The sequence below is a fragment of the Lemur catta genome, chromosome 12, assembly GCF_020740605.2.
Source record: "Lemur catta isolate mLemCat1 chromosome 12, mLemCat1.pri, whole genome shotgun sequence".
Classification (NCBI taxonomy): domain Eukaryota; kingdom Metazoa; phylum Chordata; class Mammalia; order Primates; family Lemuridae; genus Lemur; species Lemur catta.
The window spans coordinates 64,381,311-64,400,096 of NC_059139.1; the positions used below are offsets into that span (position 1 = coordinate 64,381,311).

The 18,786-nt window shown below is 41.4% G+C and overlaps 1 protein-coding gene across 1 annotated transcript; it reads left to right on the forward strand.

Moving 5' to 3' along the window:
• Positions 1–7,500: 7,500 nt before the first annotated feature.
• Positions 7,501–9,052, forward strand: GPR150 (G protein-coupled receptor 150). The gene has a single exon (XM_045566004.1). The coding sequence runs from the start codon at positions 7,544–7,546 to the stop codon at positions 8,966–8,968; it is 1,425 nt and encodes a 474-aa protein (XP_045421960.1). The 5' UTR covers positions 7,501–7,543; the 3' UTR covers positions 8,969–9,052.
• Positions 9,053–18,786: the final 9,734 nt, after the last annotated feature.

The window sequence follows — 18,786 nt, forward strand, 5'->3', positions numbered from 1 at the left end:
AATCAAACTGAGAACTTAGTGATGAGGGAGCATGAAGCAAGAAAGACAACTCAACACAAACTAGGTTGGAAATAGAGATCTAGACCTGTGCTGGAACTAGTATTCCCTTCTACACTGGTCACATATTGTGTGTGTGTGTGTGTGTGTGTGTGTGTGTGTGTGTGTGTGTGTGTGTGTGTGTGTGTACTGTTTACAATTATGTATATTAACTTCTCATTACACAGAATTTTTAACCCCAATTTTTTTCTCTTAACATTAAAAAGCATAATCTTAATTATTGGATCAAAAAATTATAATTACATGGTTTTTTAAAGAAATAAAAGTGAGAAAATTTAGAGGAGATTGGTCACATTTAGGATGGTATGGCCATAGACAAAAATGAGAAAATTTAGAAGAATATATCATACAACCAAAACTATATTCAGGAGGATATTCCTAACCTTAAACTTTTTATTATTAAGAGGAAATAAAAATGCACTGTTCAATTTTAAAAATTATCTAGAAAACAAAATACGCATAAATTTTGTAATATTTATGACGAAGAGACTGATTTCCTTAAATAATGGTTTGAGAATTCTGCTTCCACTTAGGATAGGAAAAGCCGCAAGAGAATATTGCTCCCACATAAACAACCACAACCAAAAGAAAAAAATAAAGCCCAATAATCTACAAAATCAAAACTTTTCTTGAGCCTCTCAGACGACACAGATTGCAAGGCAACAGGTGAACCAAATTCCAAAGGGTGGCAAACCCCTCCAAGGAGATGTGGGACACTCTAAACTGTTTTACCTTCGACAGAACATGGAAGAAAAAACTAGCAGACAAAAACGTGGGTAAGAAAACAACTGATATTTTGACACATTCTTAAAGGCCAAATGCATGTGAAAATAACAGTAGAAACTCCAGAAACCCCCCACACACAGGCAGTCCACACTCTGACTAACCAGCTTTCTTTCATGGACCTCACCCTCAACTTAGGAGAAAGACAGGAGACAGGAGAGGGACCAGATGGAGCACCCACTGTCAGACACGTGTGCGGATTGGGAATGGCTGCCTCTGGAGCACAAACACAAAACCCAGAACCTTTCCTCATTTAAAGCAAAACCCATTTGCCACTGGGGCAGGAGCAGAAAACCTTCTCAGCCCCAGTTCTCAACAAAAGGTCAGCTGTCACTGGGGAGAGGTAGACTATAGCAAAAGCCATCTGCTGCTGAGGGAAATGGAGAAATCCAATCATGCCCAGAATCCTTCATTACAAAGCAAAAGTCTCTCACAAAAGGGATAGGGACAGAAAACTTGCTCTTGGAAGTTACAAGGCAGAGTTCAGCTACCATAGGGAGAAGGAACAGGAGTGTGGAGCAAGTCCTACACTTGAGGGTTAGGCCCCTCCCAGCCTGCATAAGACTGAGGTTGGAATAGGAGGGCCAGGAAAGCTACCCCGCTCCCACCATAAGCAACAGCACACTACTTGTGGGAGGTGGGCAGAAGAGTGGAGAGAGAAACATCCCCACCCGGACTCCCATGGCCAGGTGTTCAGGGCTGGCTGAAAGTTGAGGGTGGAACAAGAACACTGAGGAAAAACCCTCCAGCATCCCTGGCCTCACACTAATGCAAGATAGCAGTCTGGAGGAATGTTAAGTCAGTAGTATGATAATGACAACAACAAAATCCAAACCTAACTCAACTACTGACTACATTTACTCAACTGTCCACCTAATGGCCCAACAGATGAAGAAGCATTCCCATTTTCAGAAGTAAATACTATTTACATCAATCATTATTATTCTCTGACACATAATATCTGGCATTCAGTCAAACTTACAAGGCAAAAAAAAAAAAGAAAAAAAAGAAAAAGAAAAAAAGACCCATTTTTAAGAGATAAAACAGTAAACAGAACCAGACTGAGAGATGCCCCAGAGGTTGAAACTATCAGTAAGGAACTTTAAAATACTATGATACATGTTGAAGGATCTAGTGGAAAATATGTACAACATGCATGAACCGATAGGAAATTTCATCAGAGAGAAGGAAACTATAAAAAGAATAAAATGGATATACTAGAAATTAAAAACATGCTATCATGGATGAAGAATATCTTCAATTGCCTTACCAGCAGACTAGACACAGAAGAATTAGTGAATTTGGATATTGGCCAATAAAAATTTTTCAAAATAAAATACTGAATTTCAAAGGGTGACAAGCCCCTCTGAGGACAGCTGGGACAGAGGAACGAAAGAGTGAAAAAGTGGAGAAAAATAGAGCAGAGTATCCAAGTGCTCTGGGATAATATGAAATAGTATAATATATGTGTAATTCAAGACACAGAAGGAGAATAGAGAAAATGTAAGAAGAAATATTTGAAAACACAATTACTGAGAATTTTCCAAAATTAATGAAAGACAACAAATCACCAACCTAAATGTTTAGAGAAGCCCCAGCAGTAAATACACAAAGAAAAGCACATCTAAGCACATCCTAGTCAAACTGTTGGAAAACACAGGTAAGGAGAAAATCTTGAATGCAACTGCAGAAAAAAAAGAAACATTCCATACAAAAGAACAAAGATAAAAATTACAAAATTACATCATTACAAAAATGAACAAAACCATCAAAAACTATACAAACCAGAAGACAATGTTGCAACTTCTTTAAAGTACTAAAAGATAATATAACAATTCTGTCTTGAAAAAAATAAATATTTATATATTAAATATTTTATATATAAATTATATATTTACATAATATCAGTAAAGATATTGAAAGAGAGAAAAACTGTCATCCTAGAGTGCTATACACCTGGCAAAATACCTTTCACAAATGCAGGTAAAATAAACACTTTATAAGATTAAAAAAAAAAAAGCTAAGAGAATTTGTTGCCAGCAGACCTGAACCATAAGAAATGTTAAAGGACATTCTTCAAGCAGAAGGAAAATAACACCAAATGAGAATCTGGCGTTCCAAAGAGAGAACTTGGAAAACTTTTACACTGCGTAAAATGGTACAGTCTCTGTGGAAAACAGTTTGGCAGTTCCTCAAAAAGTTAAACACAGAAGTACCATATGACCCAGTAATTCCACTCCTAGGTATATACCCAAGAGAACTGAAAACAGACATTCATAGGAAAACCTGTACATAAATGTTCATAACAGAATTATTCACAATAGCCAAAAAGTGGAAACAACCCAATATCCAGCTTCTGATCCAGCTTCTGATTAAAAAAAATTGGTATATCCACACAATGGAGTATTAAGAGGAATGAAGTACTGTTACATGCTACAATATAGATGAATCTTAAAAACATTCAAAGTGAAAGAAGCCACACATAAAAGGCTACATACTATAGGATTATGTTTATATAAAACGTCCAGAATAGGCAAATCCATAGCAACAAAGTAGATTAGTGGTTTCCAGCAGCTGGGGAAAGAAAAGAATGCATATGGGGTTTCTTTTCAGGATGATGAAAAAGTTCTATAATTAGATAGTGGTGATAGTTGCACAAACTTGTGAATATACTAAAAAAGCACTGAATCATATACTTTAAAAGGCTGGATTTTAGGGTATTGTAAGTTATATCTCAATTTTTAAAATGAAGAAATAATAAAACACTGTTTTACATCTATGAGAATGACAAATGACGCTCATATCATTGGGACTACGGGAAAAAAGATACACACATTGCCTATTTCCCTCATCAAGGGCAACTCAGCACCATGTGTTAAAATGCTTTCACAATGCATGTAGTCTGTCTTAGCAATTCCAATTACAAGATTTTATTGTAAGGTAATAACTGAATGTATATGCTAGGATGTATGAAAAAAAATATTCTTCACAGAATCATTTATAAAGTGAAAATTAGAAAAGCTTTGTCCAAAAATAGGGGGTTATTTATATAATTCACTTAACAGTAAACAATTATATCATATTTTTACTTATTGACATGGAAATCTATCCAAATACAATCTTAAGTGGAATAAAAGCAGGATACAAAATGTTGCATATAGTATGATCTATTTTGGCAAATATGTTAATGTAGTCATTATAGTGTGAGAGATGCAGAACTAAGTATTAACAATAGTTTTCTCTGGACAGTATGTTAAGTGATTTTTTTGTGTCAATCTATATTGTCTAATTTTTTCTGCAATTAATATGTACTACTTTTATTAAAAAAAAACTAAAATTTCAAAACATATATATCAAGCCTAATATCACTCATACAGAGACAAATTGACATTATGCACCCCTGAAATGATACACCAAGGATGGCATCACCTATGTCATATTCCTGCCCCAAAGTCTAACCTAATTATGTGGAAACACATACAACGTTAAGGACATTCTGCAAAACATGTGTCATGGACTCTTCAAATGTCAGCAACATAAGAGGAAAAAGAAAGACTGGGAGACTGTTCCAGATTCCAGATTAAAGACCACTAAAGAAATATTATAATTAAATACAATTCATAATCCTTGATTATGTTCAGCTCAGTGAATGAAAACAAGCCCATAGCAAAACATATCTTTGTGAAATCTGTTAAAGACAAAGAAAAGAATAACAAGCTTCTAGAAAGAAAAAAACAATGATCACATGCAAACAAATCATAAATCAGAATGGCTTAAGGCTTCTCGACACTTTAAACATTCTGAAGCCAGAAGGCAAGGGAGCAATGCCTTCAAAATTCAGAAGGAAAATTATTTTCCAAAATAGAATTCTAAACCTAGTCAAATCATCAGTTAAGCATGAGGGTAGAATAAAGAAATTTTCAGACATGTCAGAGCCCAAAAGGTTACTCTTTCTCAAGAAGTCACTGAAAACTGCTTTCTTCCTGAGCAAGGAAATAAAACAGTAAAGAAAAAATACATTAAATCCAAAAATGGGAGAAGCAGTATGAGATAAGCAAAAGGAATCTCTAGGATGATGATGAACTCAAGCGCCAGCATGACCTCTGGGCTAGAGGGCAACCTGTCCAGACTGAATCTACATGACTCAAATAATGAGTACAATGAAGTCTCTCACTGCTTTGTCCTCTAGCTTTGCATGACCTTTTTAACCTTATGAAATACTGGATGATGTGTTCTACCAAAAGGGAAGAAATTAAGAAAAAAGATCAGAGATTCAAGAAATAGGAACAATTACCCAAGAGAAAGGCAGAGAGTTTCAATAATGACAACAAATCGATGTCCCCAGACAATAGTTACGCAGCAGGCCTAGAGAGAAATCAGCCCAAATAAAAGAAAAATGGAAGTCTCTGGTAAAGAGGTTTCCATGAAAAAAAATCAGAGTTGCTATACTATATTGTGAAACTGACCTTGTAGAAATTGTATGGAGGGACTATTTGGAGGTATAGGAAGAATTAGCTATGGTCACAATGAAAAGTAAGAAAAGGCAATTATTAACTTCAAGAAAATAATGAGATTTGCAATATATCACTCAGTTGAGAATATTTTCATTTTATAATAATGTAAACACAAAATATAGGTCTAACTCCATATTACAATATTACTGTACTAACAGTATGGGAACAGGGAAACAGTAGGGACAGAGGTGTGCGTGCTAAATATCCTTATCTAATAAAAAGTTAATAGATAATATCTAAAATTGTTGAATCAATAAATAGCATTACTTACTATTTAGAATTATGGAAATAAGTAAATACCAGAAGCAACAGGAAATAGAGAAGTGGAAATGTATGGGACAAGGAACCCTGTTTGTTATCAGTCTTCTAGTTCTCTTTGACTTTCAGAACTATGTGCATGTATTATTTTGATAAGAATTAGTTTTAAAATCAACATTTCATCAGATCTCACTAAAGTTAAGTTCTGTGAAATGTAATTTCACTGGTAGAATCTCATTTTATAATGTAAAAGGGCATTTCAACAAATTTGAGGCAAATTATAGAAGCATCTTGAAAAATATTGAACAGGTACTGGCTAGCAGAATCACTGAATGATGGGCATTGCTCAGAGAAAGCTCCCTGGAAGAAGTGGATTATAAACTGGGATGATGTGTGTTACACATAAAACTCTCTGAAGAGAGAGTGTGCAAATCAAACCAGGATTTTAGATTTTCCAAGGCTGTCAGTCTACCTCTTCCTTAAATGCCCCACCAAGAATGGTTATTCCTACATCTCCACAGAGTTATCTTGGGCTCCTCTGGATGATATTGGCATAGGTATCAAAGGCATTTTTTCTTAGGTGATGGATCTATAGTCAAGACAGGAATTTATGCTCAAAGTTATCTGAAATGCATCATATATCCATTAATTCATCAACTCAACACATATTCACTGATATCTACCATGTGTCAGACCTAGTGCAAGGCACTGCATATACAATGATGAAAATAATGAAGGTCTCTGGCCAAAGACAACAGCTTGGGAAATGGGATTCCTAGAGCAGCTGGCAAGATTATAATCTGTACCCGCCAAAACCTCCTATCCTGTGCATCTCAAAGTTCCAAATGTTTCCTCAGCCTGGGAATGTGAACCCTAGCAAACGCCCACACCTCCCTGGCCCCCAGACCAAGAAGTACAGGAACTTCTCTTTTCACCACGATGAATGCGGAAGGTGCACAAAAGACAAATTGATGCTTGCAACAGGAAAACTAAAATTTTGTTTGTGAGGAGGCAGGGCTAAAATGAAAGAGCATTTAATCTAAACCATTTCCTGTGACTTGGATTTCTTTTTTAAAAATTGGCCGCCTTATCATTTTCTTAGTCACCTCTTCTCTAGGCTTATTGGAGGCGTAGTCCCTCCTAGCAACCTCCCATCTGCTGGAAAACAGAATCAAGAGAATGGGGAGCGTGATGACACATCCCTCACTGGATGAAAATATTGGGGGAAAGCAATAAATGTACTACCTATTTGCATAAAACCTATTAATGCCCTCTTCAGACTGATGAAATGAATTTTTACAACACTGAGACAGCAGCTGTGATCCACCGTTTCTAGCGATGAGGAGGATTTGGAACAATCTGCAAACCACTGCCACTCCCCAAAGCAACATGACTGAATTCAGTACTCTCTAATTAAAATACTCTCATTATTGGGCAGAAGACGACACATCTTTATGCAAGCTTTATCTCATAGGTCTTCTATTTGCTCAAAACGCTATTAGGTTTCTTGTGTTCCTGTTTTTCTCATGCTAGTGCAGATTCGTGGCATTTCAAACCACATTTTTAAAAAATCAGAACTAAGATTTATCCTATTATTTTCGTACTGGCAATCACGAAACTGTTGGGGGGGGTGTGCATTTTCAGTCGGGAGCTGCTTCTCTCCTGTGTTGGTCCGGGGATGCCATTAGCTTTACAATGGCCAAGCAAAGCGACCTTCTGTCCTGCTGTGCGTTACACGTAAATAGCGAACGGGTGAGGTTCCCCGAGCCTAGAGGCGGCCCCGCGAGGGCAGCGTCGGGGCCACTGCAGAGAAGGGAACCCGGAGAAGGTGGAGAATGGGAATCGTGTGTGTTCCTCGAGCGTACAACCCACATTTGAGTGACACATGACGAGGACGACCTATAAAAACAACTAAGCGCAGATCCTCCCGCATGCATCTCCCTTTCTGTGCGAGTGCCTTTTCAACTAACTTTGGGAACTCGCAGACCCAGCGTCGCTCGCCGCGCCGCCTCGCCTCCACTTTGATTTCCCGCGTTCTGCCCGCCCTCTTCCGTGTCTCCTCTTCCTCCGGGCTAAGCATGGAGGATTCCTTTATCCCCTCAACTCTGCCGCCGGCGCCCAACCTCTCCGCACCCATCTTGCCGGGCTGGGGTCTCAACCTGACTTCCGGGCAGGGAGCCCCCGCCCCGGGGCCGCCCAACCGCCGCGTGCGCCTGGCCGTGCTGGGGGTCATCCTGGTTGCGGCGGTGGCAGGCAACGCCACCGTGCTGTGCCGCCTGTGCGGCGGCGGCGGGCCCTGGGTGGGTCCCAAGCGTCGCAAGATGGACTTCCTGCTGTTGCAGCTGGCCCTGGCCGACCTGTACGCGTGCGGGGGCACCGCGCTGTCGCAGCTGGCCTGGGAGCTGCTGGGCGAGCCGCGCGCGGCCGCGGGCGACCTGGCGTGCCGCTCGCTGCAGCTGCTGCAGGCATCCGGCCGGGGCGCCTCCGCCCACCTCGTGCTGCTCATCGCCCTCGAGCGCCAGCGCGCCGTGCGCCGTCCGCAGGGCCGGCCGCTGCCCGCGCGCGCCCTCGCCGCCCTGGGCTGGCTGCTGGCGCTGCTGCTGGCGCTGCCCCCGGCCTTCGTGGTGCGCGGGGGCGTCTCCTCGCCGCCTCCCGCCGTGCCCCCCGCCACCGCCCGCGCCTGGCCCGGGGGGCGTCGCTGCCGCAGCATCTTCGAAGCTCTGCCGCGCTGGCACCTGCAGGTCTACGCGCTCTACGAGGTCGTCGCGGGCTTCGCCGCGCCTGTCGCGGTCATGGGCATCGCTTGCGGCCGCCTGCTCTGCGTCTGGTGGCGGCACGGGCCCCAGGCCCCCGCGGGTGCGGCGTCCTCGTCGGCGAGTCCCAGCCGAGCCCCCGCGCCCGACGCGCTGCCCCGCGCCAAGGTGCAGAGCCTCAAGATGAGCCTGGCGCTGGCGCTGCTCTTCGCGGGCTGCGAGCTGCCCTACTTCGCCGCCCGGCTGGCGGCCGCGTGGTCGTCCGGGCCCGCGGGAGACTGGGAGGGAGGGGGCCTGTCGGCGACGCTGCGCGTCGTGGGGGTGGCCAGCAGCGCTCTCGATCCCTTCGTCTACCTCTTCTTCCAGGCGGCCGACGGCCGGCTCTGGCGGCGGCTGCGGAGGCGCCTGGGCGCGCTCTGCTGCGTGCGGGAGGGGGTCGCGGAGGACGATGACGGGGTCGGGGGCCACCAGGTGCTCCACCGCTACCGCTGGCCCCACCCGCATTATCACCACGCTCGCCGCGAGCTGGGGGAGGAGGGCTGCCTGCGCCCACCCCCGCCGCGCCCCAGACCCCTGCCTTGCTCCTGTGAAAGCGCCTTCTAGGTGCCGGATGGCCAGAGACAGCTCGTCTGTCGCAGTGGCGCAGGCTCCAGGGAACACGAGGCCGGCCAGGGTCTGTCCAGCCCACAACGGACAGGATGGTCTCTCAGAGAGACACTGAAGCTGTCCTCTTCCTCCACTCTTCTATTTCTTTCTACTGTTTACATTTTCCTACACTCTTCTGATTTCTTCCCTCCAGTTTCTCTCACATTTCCCCATTTGGAGACGAGAGAGTGTGCCATTGGGAAGTTGAAAAACAGAGTTACAGAGTTATTTTTGCAAATTTTTTTACACTCTTATAGTGTTCTAGATAAGACCATTTATTTTAGCTAAATTGCCAAACTTTCATTATTTGCTGTGTTGTCATCTATTTTTACTTATTTTTGAATCGTGCTTAAATCAAGTGTACCTTTGGGAGCAGCGAGTTTGCCTTTCTTTCCAGGAGGAAAATCCCCACATTGCTCTGCCTAGGGAGACGGAGAATTATACCAGTAATGCTGTCAGAAATGTAATCATGCTGTCACTTCAGAGCCACTGAGTATTTGTAAAATAAAAACACTTCCCACGGAACAATTAGTACTTTTTTTTTTTACGTGGTAATGTGTTTTCTCAGAAGAAAATCAGTGTGGCCTTTATTTCCAGTCTAGCTTCTACTTCAATAGAAGCTGGGATTATAGGATGGAAGCATTAAAGCTTCCCTTGGCCCCTTTCAAATATGCCTGGTTTCTGCAGGAAATTGTTTCTGTGCCCAAACCAGCCTTTCTAAAGCTGCCATGTTGTGCCCAGATGGAGCCTCTTAGTGCAAAGTGCCCAGCAAATAAAAGAAGGGAAGCACCAAGGTGAGGCTTATGGGCAGGGCTCACTGTCTCAGATTTGCAGCTGGGAAAGAAGCTGAAACCCGAGGATGTTGCATGCGTATACAAAACTCCCTTTTAAAAAATGAATCCAGTGTCTACTGGTGTGCATTACTGAAACAAGGTCAAGGAGCAGATTTGATTGGTAACCTCCTCTTCTTAACTATTCTTGGTTCTAAAAAGAAGTGGCAACACTGATGAACAATATATCCATGTGTTTATCAGTGACTTTGATCTGAGGATCTGAAGCTTTCCATTATGTGTTTCTTGTTCATGCACTAATACAAGACTGAGATGCAGAAAGGAGAAACAGTTGGTTAACACTTTTTTTATAGAGCCAGTGCTCTCTGAGGGCTCTTTGTTTTGTTCACCAATATATCCCAAATGCTTAACAATGCTCCACACAATACATATTTGTTGCCTGATCCATCATATGAGTTATTCATCATCACCAGGCAGAGATAGAATAGATAAAAGATATACAAAAAAAATTGCTAAGCTTGGCTTACCTTCCTCTAAAATTTTGGCAACAGATGTCACAGAGTTATAGATTTTCTTTCTCTCTTTTCTCCTCCCCACCCTGCTGAAGATGCTGTGGTTTGCAAAATACCAGGAATAAGTCAGCCAAAGAAAGAATACAGTTGTCTTCATGAACCTAAGTCTTAGTTATAGCATTATTTTTATTTATTAATAAACATTTATTACCTGCTTATTTTGTGCCAGATAATATGCTAGGCATTGGAGATGCTAAGATAAGACAACTTTCCCCTCAAAGACCTTATAGTCAAATATAGGAGACAATTAATCTGCCAATTACACTGCAGTGTCATATGTGTTTTAATAGTCCAGTAAGGGTGCTGGGAGCACTGAGAAGGAGCATCTGACAACCTTGGAGAACTGAGTGGGATGGGGGAGAATTAGGAAAGGCTCACCAAAAGAGGCTGAGTCTTGAAGGCTGAGTTGGGGGTGACCCAGGTCAGGGAGGATGTTCTGGGCAATGGGAATAGCATTTGTAAAGCGTAGAGGAGATAGAACATAGCATGGTCAAGTAATGACAATATTGAAATGTCTAGCATTAAGGTGCTTGTGCAGCCTGACCTAATGGGATATGTGGTCAGAGAGATTTGACCTGGACCCACTGAGACAGGTCTGTCAGACCCACTGTGCCAGGCCAAGGAAGCAAAAGGTAGCCTTTGAAGAATTTAATCAGAATTGTAATAAAATCAAATTTGAGTTTTGGAAAAGTTATTTCAATGATGGCATGAGAGATCAACAAATTGAAAGGGTAGGAATGCCTAGCAGAGATTCAAGCAGAAGCTAAGAGTCCTCAAAGTGTGATTTGTAATGTTGCACCACTTACAATGCTCTCAACTGAGATAATAAATTTAAGGCAGCTGAGTTCTCTGTTGTGACTACCCTAACAGAAAAGCTAGTTCAGCTGGCTTCAACTTACTACCTCACATGAAGTCCAGTGATGGGGCTTCTCCAGGGCTGGTTAATTAAGTAGCTTAACTTCATAATTGAGGGCTATGATGGTTAATTTTATGTGGCAACTTGGCTGGGTTAAGGGATGCCCAGATAGCTGGTAAAACATTTCTGGGTGTGCCAGAAGAGGTTAACATTTAAATCAGTAGATTGTGTGAAGAAGATTGGTCCTCACCAATGTCACCAGGAATCATCCAATCTGTTGAGGGCCCACCCAATTAGAACAAAAAAGTGAAGAAAGTGCAAATTCACTCTCTCCTTGGGCTGGGACATCCATCTTCTCCTGCCCTTAGATAGTGAAGCTTCTGTTCTTGGGCCCCCATACTCCAGGACTTACACTAGCAGCAGCACCGCCACCCCAACCTGGTTCCCAGGCCTTCAGTCTCAGACTAAATGATATCACCAGCTCTCCTGGTGCTCAGCTTGCAGAGAGCATATGGCGGGACTTCTCAGCCCCGCATGTGAGCCAATTCCCATAATAAATCTCTTATACCCTTGACTAATACAAAGACTCAGATCTTTTTCATCTTTTCATTCTGCCATCCTGAGTGGCGGACTTGACACTCAGGCCAGTTTCCCTTGAGGGCACAAAATGGCTGCTGTAGTGTCAGGCATCACATTCAAAAATAACAAAGTCCAGAAAAAGAAGAATTTCTCTTTTTTGCTGTCTTTATAAGAATGAAGAAACATTTCTCAGAAGGCCCCAACAGACCATCCTACATGGCTTATTGGCCATACCTTTATCATATGTCCATATGTGGACCTATCATTGCAAGGGAAATGGGTCCTCCATGATTGGCTTGGACATGGAACTGAGGATATGAATTGCATGAGGTAGAGAATGGAAAAAACAAGGACCTACAGTAAGAAAGAAGGGAAAATGCTTGTTGGGAGGGCAAGACGAAACCCTTTAAACAATTGTAAAAGTGTTAGAGATTGAGGTTTCAGCTGATTGCCAGCTAGAAAGTTTGTGAATTCTCCAACTGGATTGGAAATATAGAATGGCCAACTCAAGGTGTGAATTCAAAATCTGATTAAACAGATTTTTTTCCTAGATTTTGTAGAAGACTTAGTTAAGCCCAATTCATACCAAAATGCTTCTCTTCTCTAAGGAAGGAGCTTCCTCTCATTTTAGCTAAATCTGAAACTTGAAGGTAGAACTAGGTGACTTGGTTCCCATCCCTGGAGCCATTTGTGGGTGAAAAAATTTAAAGCATGCCTCAGAATGGCCATTCTGTTGGTGTTGACCCCAGGAATCCACATTCCTATAGGCAACCCAGAGATTCAGTTGTGTCCTAGTCCAAGGAGGCCCCTGAAGATTACTTAAATTTAGACTCTTGCTAGAGTAGGAATACTATTCACATCACATAGCAAAGGTAAATAAGCAGGCTGGCCATGAAATTGTCCTCTTTTATAGATATCATCCCAATAGGAAACAACTAGAGGAGAAACCAGATCCATATAATTGGAATTTAGACGGAATTAAAGTGGCCTCATAAAATCGAGAAATAACACCCCCCTACCCATTGTACATTCCCCTTGGAGTTAGAGTTTAACAAGCCACTGCACAGAGGCCTGAACTATAGAACTTTGGGGGTCACTTTTCATATAGATGAAGATGTAAACACATGTTCACGTGAACACCAGAGCTGAGCAATGTGGCATTTCTAATTTTAATAGAACTTTAAAGACCAAATGCAAAGAATTCTATATCTTGAAAATAAGAACTTAGTAACATAAAGCTAAAATAAGTAAACATGACCTATGACATAATTTGAAACAGAAAGTATGTAGAAAATAACCAGGATCATAAATATACCATAACTAGTGATTAGCTATAAATTACATACTAAAAATAGAATGGCTCATTTGTGGAAGAGAAAATAGATTTAAAACAGTTTTCTTCTAAGCTACTTCCTAGAAAACGTGGAAGAAGTTAGAAAACTTGAGGCGTTTTGCTTCCATTCCTAAAAATGTTCTGACTTGATGAAAGGGAAAATGTTATAATAAAAATGAATTTTCTGGTTAAATTAAACAGATACTTTGCTGAGTTGGGAGGCAGTGTAATATATTCAGAGTATTCAGAGTCTAAAACCTAAACTTGACTTTCATCACTACATTTAGTACCTGTGTGATTTTAGGCAGTTTGCTGAATATTTTTGAGTCTTGATTTTCTCACCAATAAAATGGGGGTTATACTATCTCCTTCATGGGATTAACGTATGTAAAATACTTGACTAGGTGGGCTTGGGGGAGTCTTGTCGGTTTGTCTCTTCAGACTCCCTCAATACACGATAGCTATTGTTATTTTCTAACACTGGGCTATGAGAGATAAAAATCCAGTTGAATAACAGCACACGAAGGGAAACTGAACATCTTGGAGAATCACCGTGGAAGATCAATGCAACAATGGTGGCACTTGGTAATAGGGAGTTGGGCCTTACCGAAAGTGTAGTGGGCATTGTTGATTGCCTTCCTAGCATCCATTTCTCCTTTTCTAACAGATGTCAGATTCTTATCCAGGTGTTTATGCCTTTCTTGAACAATCAGGTGCTCTGAGGGAACCCTGATGCTGACCCTGTCCCACGCCAAGACTGGGCCTTGATTAGTCTAAGCCCATCAATGCAATTCCATCCCTTTTACCACCATGTCTTGCTCAGAAATGGTCATGGGACCCAGCAAAGGCCAATGAGCATGAAGAAGGCTTTTCAGGGCATCTAAGAAGGAAGCTCTTAACTCTTCTGGGAAAGGCATGGGAGTTAGCATGTTCTCTGTCTCTCTCACACTGAAGGTAAATGAGGAAGCACGCAACCCTAATGGCCGCTGCAGCCACCTCTGACCAGGAGGGCAGCCAGCCAAACGATGAAGTCAATACTGTGGAAATGTCAGAGTGAAGAGACAGAAAACACTTAGGTCCTTAATGACCTCACTGAGATGTCAGACCAAACACCACTGATGCTTAGCCATTGGATGTCCTGGTAAATAAGCCAGTATATTGAACATCCCCAAAGCACAGGCAACCAAAGCAAAACTGGACAAATGGGATCACCTCAAGCTAAAAAGCTGCTGCACAGCAAAGGAAAAACTCAACAAAGGGAAGAGAGAACCCACAGCATGGGAGAAAATATTTGCAAACTACCTCTCTGACAAGGGATTAATAGCTAGAATATATAAGGACCTCCAACAACTCAATAGGAAAAAATCAATATATTTTCTTATCGCTTAAAGCAGTTGAGTTGAATTTTCTGTTATTCGTAGCAACAAGCAGTCTCTAACTGAAGTAGAAGCTTGGCAAGAAAAAGAGTCCCATTTTAGCCTATTGCATAATGGCTTATGTTCTTTATCAAAGAATCAGGAACATTCCAAGTGTACTTTTATTTAGTCCATCAACCAATAAGTACTGAGGCATTGTATTGGACACTGTATTGGGCAGAGTGGGGCAAATCAGAGAAAATCAAATTTGTAACTCTTGCATTTTAAAAATATGGATTCTATGAAGAACTATAATTTTTATGATAAGCACTTTGTTGAGAAACTTCAACCTACAATTGTTAATGTTAAAGGAAATTATTTGCAAACTCTTTCCAATGTTAATTTTATTGATTAATTAGTTCATTTATTTGATATTTATTAAAGAGCCAACATATACATAGCACTATATGAATTTTGTTATATACATAGATATATATTTCTTATCACAGACATATGTTTTATTTAAAATTTAACTTTTGTGGCCTGGTGCAGTGGCTCACGCTTATAATCCTAACCCTTTGGGAGGTCAAGGAGGGAGGATTGCTTAAGGCCAGGAGTTTGAGACAAGCCTGAGCGACATAATGAGACCCTGTCTCTACAAAAAATAGAAAAAAATTAGCCAGGTGTGTGTGGTGGCACATGCTTGTGGTCCTAGCTACTCAGGAGACTGAAGCAGGAGAATAGCTTGAGCCCAGGAGTTTGAAGTTGCAGTGAGCTATGAGTTGAAATTTAGGCCCAACTGTTAATCTGTAGTATACAGATGATTAAAAATTTAGCCTGAATCATCATCCCTGAGGTTATACTAAGATATAGGATTTGAGTAATGCCTACTGCACATTCAAGAATCAGTATGCAAGCTTTGACCGTCATCCATCTGGCCAATGAAGTCATACTACTGAGCTAACAGCATTAGACCTGCTCTTTCTCAGCAAGTAGGATGAGTTCTTACAGTGCATTTTGAATTTTCTAAAAGATTCTTATTCTTCACTGAGCATTTATCATTATTGTTTATTTTTAAATGTAGCTACTAAGAGCTTGGCCTAGACAAGCATGTCCCAGAGTGCACTTTGTGAAGCAGCAGATGCTTCAGTATTAACATTAATTTAAGGGAAAAAAAAGAGTTTCATAGTCAAATGTTTGGAACAGTAGGTTAAATAGGCTTCTTTCTTTTTTTTCTTAACTTTTTATTGTAAAATATACAGAAAAGTTAAAAGAATAATACAAAAGAACACCCACATATTCACCACTAAAATTCAACAGTTGTTAACATTTTGTCATATTTGCCTTTATGTATATATAGTTGTTGTTGGTGAATAACTTGAAATCAGTTACAGAACACATGATATCATTATGTAATACTTCACCTCTAAACACGTGAACATGCAGCTTCTAAGACTGTGGTCTCTAAACCCCAGGCCACGGACCAATACCAGTCTGGGGCTTGTTAGGAACCGGGCCACATCACCACCTGAGCTCTGCCTCCCCCGACAACCATCTGTGGAAAAATTGTCTTCCATGAAACCAGTCCCTGGTACCAAAAAGGTTGAAGACCACTGTCCTAAGACATTTTTACATAACGACAAAATCATTATTACACTAAAGAAAATTAATAATAATTTTCCCTAATATCATCTAATATCCAGCCTATATTCAAATTTTCATTTTTGTTCTGAATATAACTTGTATAGATTTTTATTTTGAACCAAAATCTGCTTACACCCTGCATTTGATTATTATGTCTGTTTAGTCTCTTTTATTCTAAACAGTCCTCCGTTTTAAAAATGATATGTGTTTTTAAAGAGACCAACTCAGTTGTCTTGTAGAATATCCCACATTCTAGATTTTTCTGAATATTTTCTCATAGTATCTTCTAATTTATTCTTCTCTCCTCAACCAGGTCTCTTTATTGCAGTACCTTTCAGAGACTTTAATATTTCAGTGGGCAAAATGACTCTCCAGGTGGATGCCTTCTAGGAGAATCTGCCGTCTTCACAATAACCCTTTCTTTGGGAGTTGTTCACACCTCCAACACACACACACACACACACACACACACACACACACACACACACGCTCCCAGCCATCACATATGGACTCTGTAATCCCGTCTTCCAGGATAGTTCATTAAAACCATCCCCTTGAAGACTAGGACAAATATGACGGATGATTACAGAAATTTGGACAGATTTAAGGGAGAGAAAGAGTAGGAAAATCAGAATAAAATACTCGGAATTTTCAGGTGAGTTCAAAAGTGATACAGTTATTGTGGTTGCAGATATCAGTGATGCCTGCACCTTGAGCAAGGAGGCAAGAGAAATGTGCTGAGTTAGGGCTCTAGGGAAAGCACAAACAAGATGACATATACTAAAGCAGAGCCAGGCTGGACAGTACAGGTCAGACTAAGATGTTTATCTAAGGGAAGGTTATCTCCTGTTGGAATCATCCAGCTAAAGGAAATTTGGTTTGCACAGGGGATTTTTGGGGGTTGACTAAGAAATAACATTCTAGGCTAGAAAGCAAGGAGAAAGAAAAAGCAACAAAGGCAGGCACTAAGTTTTGGCAAACAGTGTATGTGACAGAGAAAGAAAGAGACCAATTTAAGAAGCAAATTAAACTGTTACAAACTCAGCTGAGCTTTCCTAGAAGGAATTAGGGGCACAGCAGAGGGGACCAAAGCATTGAAGACATATTCCAGCATGCAAATCCTGGAACATTTAAGACTTGGGAAAAGGCAGTGTCTTGAAGAGCACCTGGCAGAGGTATCATTGCTCCCTAAGACCTGAAGAAGCCAGATTCAGAAGCATCAACAGCAGAGTCAGGAATGTGCCCCAGGAGAAATACTGAGGCATCATCCCTAGGAAGCAAATTGCATGAATCTAAGTAAATCCATAACAAGAGGGGATTAAGTCAACCACTGTGTTCAGGACATAAAATGCTGCCCACAAGAGATGTGGAGACCTTGACATCAAATATTAGAGCCCACCCTCAATGCAACACACACATGGCAGAAGCCCCAGCCCCAGCAGTGTTAGATAAGAACACATATCCCTGACCCCTGGGTTTCATGTGAAAGGACTTCAATTAGACTAACACTACTAGACTTTCTCCCCTGTTGGGGTTGGAGGGGTCTATTAAAAATGAAACAAACAACAACTAAAAAACAAAAACCAAAAACTTCTCCACATCTGAGGTCTAAACCAATGTGTAGGGAGAAATTGAGGTTTGGAGATTAATCTCTTGCAAGGTAAAGCCCAAAGATATCAAAAGTCAAACGATCAAAGTTCGAAAATCAAAATTTCCTGCACTTGTATGAAAAAAGTAAAGCTCTTCCCTATTTCTGGTTCTGCACAGTCTCCACTGGAGAGGTTTCTGAAGCCTTTGGCAGCTGCAACTGCAGCCTGTCTCTCCCTGGAACAGGTCGTTCCTTTAGCACCTTTGAGGTTCTATTTGTTCAATTCTCATTTTTCTGATGAGCTTCACTCTTTAAAAGGGTTAAAGTATTAAAATTTTCCTATAATTTTGTCCTTGCCTTAGCTATGCCTGCTCTCCAAGGTCTCTGTGACCTCCCCACCTCTGCTGAGACTCAACATGGCAGAATGAATATGTTCTGAACATTGCTCAAGGTCAAGGAACAGCAGCCTGCACCCTGAGGCCCACATCACCTAAGGCCCTCTAGGCTTTGCCTTTGCTGGGCCCAAGTAAATCTGTGTGTGTTTGCTAAGCTTGGCTTGGTACAAATGGCCAGTGTTTGGCTTCAGGCTCGGTGCAGACTACGTGATGTTTGCTGACCACACTTTCTTCTCCAACCCTCACTTATGGGCAGCTGTGTATCATTTGCTTACTGCCCAGAACTTGGAGTTCCACCAGGAAGATAAAAATCAGGAGTGAATGAGAAGTGTTTCAGCGATTAAAATCTTCAACCTTCACTCACATCTCCTCGTATGTTCAGCTTAGCCCCTTTCTTATCCTTTCTACCAATCTGTTCACCTGCAGAAGAGGGTACAATCTAGTCTGTCCCCTAAAGTGGCAGCAGTTTGATACATGAATTTAATTCAGAAGGTAGCAGTGTGGATACCTAAGTTTAATTCAGGAGGCTGTTAGCAAGTCCATTTGGCTACACAGTTAAGCCACTCCAATTGAGATGTTTATAATTAAATAAAACTTATACTCTGAACCCTTTCTGTATTTCTCAATTGGTTCCAAACTTGCACAGGAAAGAAAGGTGCTATT